This window comes from Bison bison, unplaced genomic scaffold, assembly GCF_000754665.1.
Source record: "Bison bison bison isolate TAMUID 2011002044 unplaced genomic scaffold, Bison_UMD1.0 scf7180017864178, whole genome shotgun sequence".
NCBI classification, from domain to species: Eukaryota; Metazoa; Chordata; class Mammalia; order Artiodactyla; family Bovidae; genus Bison; species Bison bison.
Window position 1 is genome coordinate 1,636,741 of NW_011494750.1, and position 10,461 is coordinate 1,647,201.

The following is a 10,461-nucleotide window of genomic DNA, read 5'->3' on the forward strand; positions in this document are numbered from 1 at the left end:
GGGTGTTGGACCCAACAAATTAATTAGCTGTCCGTACATTTTTATCCTCTATATTTTCTTCATTAAGAAAAAATTTATTCCATCCTGTGCTTTTAGATATTAAATTAAAAGTATAGTTCTGATTTGTTTTAAAAGCAGGGGTTAAGCACAAAAGCTAACTTATGTGTGAAGGACTTTATAGAAATTCATGGATCACTGTTATTTCTAATGTGACTATTTAAAGTTTAAGAGAGTCTTGTGAAATTGTTTGAACAGTTTGGTTTGGGTGTGTAGGAATTGTTATTCACCCCCCCTCCCCGTTAATATATGTAGGCATGCAGATCGCTGTTGCTCTGGAAGAGGGTGGCTTCTGGTATGCTTGCTGACAGGGAGCGATACTGACCCAAAAAAAGAGGAAAGCCCACTTTCTTACTAGTTCACATTCGTGAGTTGATGGTTTTTTAAATCATCAAAATTTGAATATGTCATTTAATGCTCATTTAACAACTGATAAACTCATAAACCATACATAAACTTGGGAGATGTTAGGGGTGGTGAGCCTGGGGCTTTAACACATCAGTTTTTCTTTTTCTCTGATACAGTGGAAATTCAGCCAGACCCCAAAGGTAAAGGGAAGTTAAGTCGTTTCTGTAGCTGAGGTTTGCAGAAAGGTTTATTAACCTGTGTAAGGAGAGCCTGTGTGTTTCATGTTATCAGTTGCCTATTGTGTCTTGTTACAGTTTAAAGGTAGATCTTGTCAAGATTTCATCAGAGAGAGCACCCAGTGGGTGAGCCTTGTCACTGCTCCCTGAGTACTTGTAATCAAGACTATACAGTTTGGTGCAGAAATACTCATTTTGAAGCTTGATGGTAGAACAGAGGAAGAAAAATCATTTACCACCTGGTCTCTTTGTTCCTGTAAATATTGAAATAGTTTCTTCTTTTGTTTAATCTAGGGAATCACATAATTGTTCAACAATTTCTGTTTGAGTTTTTGCTGTGATCCAGTAAATACTAATGGGCTGGTTTTGTTTTGTTTTTCTAGTAAAGTAAGGATCATTGTATCATTTGGGCACAGAGCTAAGTTAATAAATAGCTGTGACTCAGAACCTGTACTGTATCTTGGGGTCCTACCTCCAATTCTAGGCATTAATTAATTAGCTAATTGGCGAGACTTAAAGATGGAACAGCAAGACCCAAAACAATCATCTTGCCCATAATTAGCTTTGAAATCCTGAGTTTTGAAAATGCCCCAGCCTTTACTCCATCAAGTTCTTCTACACCCTCAGGGACTGTGAGCGTGTGCACACACACACCCTGATGCCTACACCTGCATACCACCTCATCTTCCCTGAGCTGATGCAAGAAAGTTCACCGCTGGGTTCCTGAGCATTTTAAAAGCACAGCCAACAAGCATCAACTGTTTAAACCTGAGCCTACAGATTCTGAGTCCCCAGAAGAAGGCTTTCAGTCTAATATCTTAGCCTCAGCGTCCTCATTCCTGTTTAGCATACCCTGTGTACGTTCTCAGGACCCTCCTGTTGGAAATTTTCTAAAAGAGACCCTCTTTTGACTAAAGGCAGACTAATGCTTGGTTCAGGTTTCACCAAGTCATAGCAGCTCGACTCAGCTTTGCTTTCCACCTGCGCATCAGGGAGAACGCCAGGGATAAACTCTCTTCTTCACACCTTTCCAAGCGGTCCTTTTCAGAAGGCAGTCATACAGCTTTCTCCCTGCTTCCCTCCTGACGTCACTGTACATTTCAGCCTCTATTGCTACTGCCCTTTCCAGAGTTTTTTTCACTTCTTTCTCAAGCCCCTTTTCTTTTTTCTCCCCTGTTTCTCCTGTCTGTGTGTATCTGTGCACAGTGTGTGTTTACGGTCACAAAGGCACTTTTTCAGACCCCTACTCCTGTGGTGACGGACACCCTGAGGGTCCCCACGGCAGGACTGGCCTTTTCCCATCAAGTGAGTCCATACTGGGAAGAAGGGGATACTATCAGATGGTTTCTTTTTATTTGAAAACTATAAATAAAGTACAGGGTATAGTTATTTAAATATCCCCAAGTGTTCTGTGGGTTATTTTGAGGTGCGGTAATTGATTTTCAACAGGATGCAGCCATTGCACCAGCGGCCCAAAATAAGATTCATCATTCGCCCCTCCTCCTACCATTGATGTGAAAAGTACATGGAGTTGTTTAGATCTTTTTTTTTCCCCAGATAAATCATCCAAGAGTGGTTTTCTTTCTTTTTCACTATAAATAGGAACCCTCCCAAACCCAGTGGTGATGGAGGGTGTGATTAAAGAAGATGCCTTGTGTTTCAAAGGGACCTCAAGGTCAAAGAAGAGACTAGAATGACCTGGGAAAACTGATGGCTCTGGTTCCCAGTTCTGCCCAGACGGTGCTCCCCAGATCTGCTGGGCTGGAAACTGAGCCAATGTAGCTGAACCCCTGGGAGAAGGGGGAGCAGGGAACTCACGTGAGGCCTTGGGAGGGCACGGAGCTGAGACTGTCCGCCCCACTGCGGATCAGTCTGTTTTCCTACTTTCAGAGGAACGGCCTGGTCTGTCTGTAAGCCTCACATCAGGCCCTCCCCCGCAGCGCACGGGACCCGCTCCTCACCCTACTGATCTGATCATTGGTCACACTCTAGGAGTGCCTGTTTCTCCCTCCTCCTTTCCGCTGCCCCTCTTTGTTTTTCTCTTGCTTAGCTCTCCAGCTCTCGCCTTTCCTATCAGCCTGCTGCCCTGGGCGTTGGATCTGCTGACCTGGCTTATCCAGTAGTGTTTGCTGCTGGCTTAAACGCCGCACACCCTCAGCAGGTATCTTTAAAGGTGGGAGGGCACCAGGGGCTCCTGTGCTGCCTCCCCTGCCCAGACACACCAGAGGGCCTCTTAAGACACCCGTGTCCTACGTGTTCTGAACCAAAGCTCTTCTGTAACTTTGGAGGACTAGATGGTTCTGAGAGGCCGCCTCTTACACTTCAGAAAGAAAAGAAGAGCTTCCCGAGTGTTTCCCCCCTCTCTTTCCCTCTGTAGTCACTTCCGTGCATGTCTTCCATTAACTGAGCGAGCCCCAGAAAGGATCAAGATTTCCAAGGTTTCCTGCCCACTTGGTGGCAGCACTGGTGATGGGAAAGCTGGACAGCTGATGCCATCGTGCTAGGCAGCAAGTCTCCCCTCCTGCCTGATGTTGCTGTGATTCACTGTATTTTTTCGTTTTCCCCCAAAGCTAATGGTCCCCGGGAAGGAAGGTGGGGTACCCCTTGGTCCCAGCCAGCCTGCCCATGCTGCCCAGGCTGACCAGGAGAGACTGGCAACCTACACCCCTTCTGATGGGGCCCACTGCGCCGCCACGCCGTCCAGCAGGTGAGTTCACGTCTTGGCTCGGCCGCTCTTCAGACCAACCAGGGGCCTGTCCTCCCCAACACATCTGCTTATTTGGTATCAGCAAGTAAAGAGTGGCTTTCAGCATTGGCTCAGGCTTGGCATTTGCAGGGAAAATGTGGAATCCTTCAAATTCCCGATAAGAATCTTGCATTGCAGCTGGTGTGTGAGGGGGGCTTGCCCTGGGCACCACTACTGTCTTCTGACAGCAGGCAGCCGGGCTTGGCGTGCCTTACCCTGATGCAGGAAGGTGTTTTGAGATGTTCCTCTCGTCCCCTGAGATGGGTTCCCTGGGTGTCCTCAGTATTCCCTGAGACCAGAACAGGGTGGTGTTAACCACACCCGTGACATCGGAGTCATGGTGTGTCTGCGGTGGTAGTTATGATCCATTATCTTTTTCTGCTGTGTTCGTGCCTCCTGGGGATCCTGTAGAAACAACTGTTTTTCCTTACTGGAATACAAAAAGAAACCTTTGTCTTTTCTGATTGCAGAAGTGATACAGTCTGTAAGTCAGATTTTGAAGACATGGATTGGGTGGAAAGTTCTCATAATCCCACCCTGCAAAAATCACCATGTTACCTCCCTTTAATAGGCAACAGGATCTCAGAAGGGTTAAGTGATTGGCCTAAGAGAACAGTTAGCTCACAGAATGGCCAGGCACAGGCCTGGCTTCTTGGATTGCAGAGCCCAGACTCACTCTTTCCATTTCACCCAAAGTTCTGTGGGAAGCTGGGCCTGTCTTGACCTGCACTGCCCTCTCTTAACTGGAAGGCCCCAGAGTTACTGACGTCGATTGCCCCATTGCATCTTAAATGAACTTTCAGATATTAGAAATTCCTGGTTTTTTTTTTTCCATTCCCACAGTGGAGTTGGGGGAGGGGGTTTATTTGGAAGGATCTTTCCATGTCATCCATCAGGAAAAATAATTACTTTCATGCCTGGCCCCTCAAACCGCCATCCTCTTTCCTCCTGTTAGATAATCAGAGGGGGAATCCTCTTAGTGTTGTTTTTTGGCAGCATGCAGGGTCTTAGTTCTCTTACCAGAGATTGAACCTGTGTCCCCTGCAGTGGGAGCAGAGTGTTAGCCACTGGACAGCCAAGGAAGCCCCATCGTAGTCGTTTTACTCGTATTCTGAGCCTAGCTTCCTGGGGTATGACCTGGAGTAACTGAAGACAGAGGGCCCTGTGCCGGGGGCTCTCAAACGCTGGTCCCCCCTGGTGTCTGGAGGCCGGGAGCCATTTGGATTGCATAGTCCTCCCCATCTTGAGCCCCTGCCTTGGGGCTTTCCCGTCCCCGGCTTCTCACAGGGCTGTGACTGACAGTCTGAGCTCCTGTTTCTTCTGCTTGGTGTCCTCCACCTTTCGGGACTCAGCATCAGCCTGGAGGGCGGGAGGGAGTCGTTTAGTTGCTTCTGTCGTATCCCACTCTGTGACCCCTTGGACTGTAGCCCTCCAGGTTTCTCTATCCATGGAGTTCTCCGGGCAGGAATGCTGGAGTGGGTAGCCATTCCCTTCTCCAGGGGATGTTCTTGACCCAGGGATTGAACTCGCACCTCCTCCTGCGTTAGCAGGCGGATTCTTCATCACTGTGCCACCTGGGAGGAGGGGGAGGGGCAGCCAGGTTGGGTGTGTTGTTGAGAGACCTTGCTGAACAGAGAGAGGACTCGGGCCAAGGGGAGGGCGGACACGTGGTGTGGAGCTTCAGGCAGCAAAACGACAAAGTGAAGAGGGGGGATGTAAGATCTCGAGTCTGGCTCTGTAACTGGACTGACATTAAAATTAGTCGTTTATGAGAGCTGCTTGCCCATGTGTATGATAGCTGGATGCACGGTGACTGATGCTTATCCCTGGTATGACAGAGTAAATTTTATGGAAGCTTTATACAATTGTAACAGTGAGTTTCATTCACATATGCCTGTTTTTAGCTCTTCCAGGAAGTGCAGTCCTGTGCTCTCAACTCAGAAGTGAGGGTGACGGGGCCCCAGGCAGGCTTCATACTGCCATTTCCCACATGCTTGGGCTGGTGGGGGCAGCTCCTGTCCTGGGCTGTGGCCTCACAAGGTGGTGGGTTTACGGGGAACCCAGTAGGCTCTGCTGTGGTTTGAGAAGGAGAGCCGACATGACCTTTCTTCTCCAGTGAGGACGCTGAAACTGTATCAAACAGCAGTGAGGGACGGGCCTCCCCCCACGATGTCTTGGAGACCATCTTTGTCCGGAAAGTGGGGGCTTTTGTCAACAAGCCCATCAACCAGGTGATTTTTCTGCCCCCGCAACCTGTGAGAATGTGTGAGCCCTTAGAGTGAGGTCTTACCTGGGACCTGTGGAACCACTGAAATCACATGCAAAATGGTGTGAATTTTCTATGGGGAGGATTAATGACCTATGACATCACTCCAGAAACGTTAAGAACTGTTGCTATGTGGTCTCGTAGGAGAGGAGACCACGCCGTTTAGCACACACGTTGCACTGCAGTGTCATCGCCTCAGCACTACTTGAGACAGGAAAGTCCTCCTCAGTTCTGCCAGTGAGGAACACTTGTTACTGAACTGCTGTGGGTCAGGCTTCCAGAGCTGAATCCAGGGTCCTGTGGATGCTGTGGGCACGTGGTGGAAAGCAGGGGAGACCAGAGGGGTCTCCAGCAAGACAGGAACCTGAGGGTGGCATGGTCAGCTGAAGTGCATGAACCTGCTGGATGCCCCCCCATCTTCTGGCAGCCCCTAAGGAAGCAGACGAGCTGGGGGAAGGGGGCGCACTGATACTTTCTCCTGCGTCTCTCCAGGTGACCCTGACCAGTTTGGACATACCCTTTGCCATGTTTGCTCCCAAGAACCTGGAGCTGGAGGATGCAGATCCCATGGTGAGTCCGTTGCTGAGTCGAGTGTGCAGGGAGACAGCGAACAGTGGTTGTCCTTCTTGGTGGGCCGCTCACTGTTCCTCCGAGGACTGTTAGCCACACCCTTGGCTCATGGTTTACAGCCAGTGCCCAGGACCAGCCCCTGCCTCCGCCTTGTTCTGAAACAGGTGAATCCCCCAGATTCCCCAGAGACTACATCTCCTCTCCAGGGCAGCCTGCACTCTGATGGCTCCAGCGGGGGCAGCAGCGGCCATACCCAGGACGACTTCGTCATGATCGACTTTGTAAGTTGGCAGCATCTCCCTTGCCCATTGCTGCTTCAGAGGCAGTAAACCTAGAAGCATCTGTTGCTCTTGAGTAGGCCTTCGGGGATCCGATGGGCTGGTCCAGACAGAGGGAAGGGGGGTGCCCGGCTATGCACTTTGCGTGGGGAACCTGGCCTTACACGCCGCTTGGGGAGACATGTAGAGGCCCATGAGCAGCAAGGCATTTGGTGCTGTGTCTTTGATTCAGATTCACCTCTAAATGGGATCGGATTGTCTAGTCGGACCTGCGCAGGTCCTATTCATGAATGGATAGCCCTTTGCTAAAGAGAGGAATGTAAAGGAAGGGGACAGAAATTTGCCCAGGATAGAGGGAGGTCATCCCCAGGATGAATTTAGCTGCCTAGAAGAGAAAACTGTAAAGATTCCACAAAGGTCAGCCTGGAGGAGCCCTTTCTCCTCTAATTCCTGAAAGGAAAGAGGGTTATTAATAGTTAAGCCCGTCTGATTTTCCACTGTGGTTTAAGGCAAGCTAAACTTGAGTCAGTCTCTCTCTTTTTTTTTTTTTTAAGAAACCAGCTTTTTCTAAAGACGACATCCTTCCGATGGACTTGGGGACCTTCTATCGTGAATTTCAGAACCCGCCTCAGCTGAGCAGCCTCTCCCTCGACATCGGGGCCCAGTCCATGGCCGAGGACTTGGTACGGAAGCCCCTTGCCTGCTGTCTCGCCCTCTGGCCTCCTGTCCTCCTTCCATGGCCATTCCTGCTCTGCAGGCCTGGAGAGTTCTTCCCGCTGCTCCCCCACGCTCACACCTCCCATCTTGAGGTCACAGGACAAGACGGTTGAACCGTTGCCTTCCTGCGATCGCACTCGAGCTATGCGTTGCGCCCCACAGTCGCTGTCTTGAAATGCTTGCGCTTGTTCCTCCTCTTCCCTGCACTCTGATCCCAGCAGTTCTCACTCCCCTGTTGTTTGCCTGATGTCCTCTACTTGCTGATGCCACTCAGCCAAGCTGCCTCAGCAGCTCTTGCCATCAGCTGTCCAGCTTGCCAGGCAGGTGCCAGGGACACAGGGCAGAAGCAGCAGGAGGACCGAGTGGTGGTGTTCTTGCCCTTTGCTCACTCATCCCCGTGCTCCCGAGTTCAGCCAGGTGTCCCGATACTAACTGTAATGACCGTTTAGGGTGTTTTCTATTTCCTGTCCTCAATGGGCAGAGGAGTGTCTGGCACAGCCACAGATCCAGGGTGCCTGTGCCACGAGATGTTGGGGTCCCCCTGCCTGAGGTGGAAATATTGACCTCCTATACTGCAGTCAGGAGTGGCTCTAGGAATAGGCATCTTGGCTCAGCTGCCCTTGATTTGCCTTAAACAGAAAAGCCTGCTTGGTAAGCTGCTCGGTAATAATAATATAGCAAAAATGTCATTATTAACATTTATTGAAGCTTTCTAGGTGCCAAGCATGAGACCCCAAGAGGTAGGTTTTCTTCTTATCCGAGTTTACAGATGAGAAGAATGACGTTGGGAACAAATAACTTGCTGGTGATTACACTGAGCCAGCAAAACAAAGGTTTGACCCCTGAGAGTCGGGCTTCTGATTTTAGGCTTTTAATTGACTCTCCGGACTCATTTGAAATTTGCTTGGAAGGAGCCGGAGTCCAAAAGCTCTTAAGATGAAGCTGCAGCCGGCTTGCTCCAGCCCCCCAAACCCATCCGGGCAGCCGGCGTGTCTGCGCTGCTTCCGAAGAGCTCCAGGTGCCCCCAACTGGCAGGGCGTCCTCTGTGGGGGGTAAGCTCTGCCGCTGCACGCTCGGCAGTGGGGCCAGACCACCTGCTTAGGGCCAGGCTTTAACTAATGGTTGAACCTGTGGGCAGTTACACTTAACTCCGCCTGTTTCTGCCTCATTTTCATTGTTCTCTCTCAATGCCCCAACCCTGACCCAGCCCCTCAGCTGGTGTAAAGTTGCAGACTTCCAACCTGGCCACCGACCCGCGGGTCAGAACCTCCTGAGGGTGTGGCTGGGACTGCCTGGTGTGTGCCCCCACGGGACTCTGCCACCGGCCCAGCGCAGGCTGTGAGGATAGCGTTCGCTTCCTGAACCTGTAGGGCTCTAAACCCACTGTCTTAATCTAACGTTAGTCTAATCTGTGCCAAAGATATTTCACGTTGGATTCCTCTGTGTTGTCCCATTGTGGGCGTGGCCCTTTTCCATCTCATCGCGTGTGTGGCCAGCCTGGATTCTCCAGGCTTTTCTGTCTCCCTCCTCAGCCCCCACTGGCCAGTGCCTGCTCAGCTGCTCGGCAGCCCAGCCCTGCGGAGCCGGACAGTACCCTGCTCCCTGCAGCCCCGGCTAACAGCTGGCTTCCCGGCCTACTGAGTAAGCAGCTCCTCTCCCCCCCCTGCACAGGACTCACTCCCAGAGAAGCTGGCTGCGCACGAGAAGAATGTCCGAGAATTTGATGCCTTTGTAGAAACCCTGCAGTAAAGTTGGTGTCCTTGAGTCCCAGCAGCATCCCCTTCTTGTGGCCCCAGGAGACAGAGCGCCTCCCCCTCGGCAGCTGCTCCCACCCCTTGTCCTGCTCCAGGCCAGGCCGAGGGGAGGCGGTCCCCTTGGGGGACCCGGAAGCCCCTGCTCTGGCCCCTCCCGGAGACCGGTGGCAGCAGCGACAGCCCATGACGGCATCCGCGAGGACCCCCGCCACCCGCCCTCTGCCCACCCTCCGCTCACGCCACCCTCAGCGTAGGCCTCATAGGCCGTCCTCCCGTTCCTCCCGCCAGCCCCGCGCCCCGGGGCTGCCCAGCAGCTGGCCCCTTGCCGGCCTGCCCTGGCCATCGGCCAGGCGACATTCCAGCTGGTAGCCCCGAGGCTGGAGCGGAGGCAGGAGGAGGACGGAGACCGTGCCGGGAGGAGGGAGGCAGGACGCTCTCCTTCAGGGTCTTTCCTCTTAGTTCTGGTATCTTCTTCCTCTCTGTCTTCCTCCCTTTGTCCCGGGCCTGTATTGTTGGCAATGTGGTGGGCTTCCCACCCCAGGTGATGAGAACTCGAAAGTCAGCCGTGCCCGCCCATCCGAGTAGCCCTGGCGGCTGCCTGCCCAGCAGTGTGGAAGCAGAGTCCTGCGTCTCTAGGAGTTGTCACTGGAGTCACAGCACAGGTTCTCCTTTCTCCTCCCCTCTTCCCCTGTTACAGGACACAGTCACTATTTATTACTTTCAGAGAAATCAGATATTTTATAGAGAGAACATGTTTTACTTGGGAAGGTTGGAGGCTCCCTGGGGCAGTGCCTCTTTCTCTAGCGGCTCCTCACACTCGGGGCTGCTGCTCTCAGATCTTCCTCCCGAGGCGTAGAAGGTGGGATCCCAGAACAGGGCTGGCCGGGGCGGGCCACAAAGCCTCCCAGAATTGCTGCATGTGAACTGACAGCTGACCACAGACTCTACCTTAGACACGTGCACCTTCAATCGCCCAGCTTCTCCAGAGAGACTGACCATGTCCTGGCAGCCCAGGAAGTCTTGGATTCAAAATGTGATGACTCACCAGGGTCATGCCACTGGTAGTGCCCACGGGGTGCTGTGTGTGTCCCCCGCTATGGCCCTGGGGTAGGCTGGGCAGGCCCCTCCTCCTGGGGTACTGTTCTGGTTTCTCAGGGCGGGGTCATGGACCTTCTCCTCCTTCCACCTGGGCCTGGCCACCAGCTCTCTTTAACCCCAGGGTCTGTACCCTGCCCTGAGGTTTACTAGTTGCATCGATTCCTTGTTGAGAAACCAAAGCTGGGCATTCAGTTGACTTAACCCTTCAGGTATTGTTACTTGAGTCGGCCAAGAGCCCAGCCTCACTCACGGACCATCTGTTCCTGGTCGCCTCATCTGTAGCCCCATCCGAGGAAGGCTAGGCGTGCCCTGCCCGCCGCGGCCACCTGGGTGTTCGTTGGCAGAAGCTGTTCTGCAGCAGAGCAGGTGGCCCTCTGTTGCTTGTTAGCGG

The 10,461-nt window shown here is 52.2% G+C and overlaps 1 protein-coding gene across 7 annotated transcripts in view; it reads left to right on the forward strand.

Annotated features, from left to right (window-relative positions):
* ATG13 (autophagy related 13) overlaps positions 1 to 10,461 on the forward strand; it is a 40,781-nt gene extending 30,320 nt beyond the window's left edge. For 2 of the 7 annotated variants that reach the window (XM_010842349.1, XM_010842350.1), the window contains 8 exons: positions 1,848 to 1,946; positions 2,692 to 2,802; positions 3,212 to 3,348; positions 5,504 to 5,618; positions 6,146 to 6,223; positions 6,343 to 6,504; positions 7,056 to 7,184; positions 8,890 to 10,461. In XM_010842349.1, coding sequence (XP_010840651.1) covers positions 1,848 to 1,946; positions 2,692 to 2,802; positions 3,212 to 3,348; positions 5,504 to 5,618; positions 6,146 to 6,223; positions 6,343 to 6,504; positions 7,056 to 7,184; positions 8,890 to 8,967 — 909 coding nt within the window. In that variant the 3' untranslated portion in view covers positions 8,968 to 10,461. The remainder of the gene's footprint in view (positions 1 to 1,847; positions 1,947 to 2,691; positions 2,803 to 3,211; positions 3,349 to 5,503; positions 5,619 to 6,145; positions 6,224 to 6,342; positions 6,505 to 7,055; positions 7,185 to 8,889) is intronic. The other 5 variants (XM_010842352.1, XM_010842353.1, XM_010842351.1 and 2 more) reach the window with 5 other exon arrangements.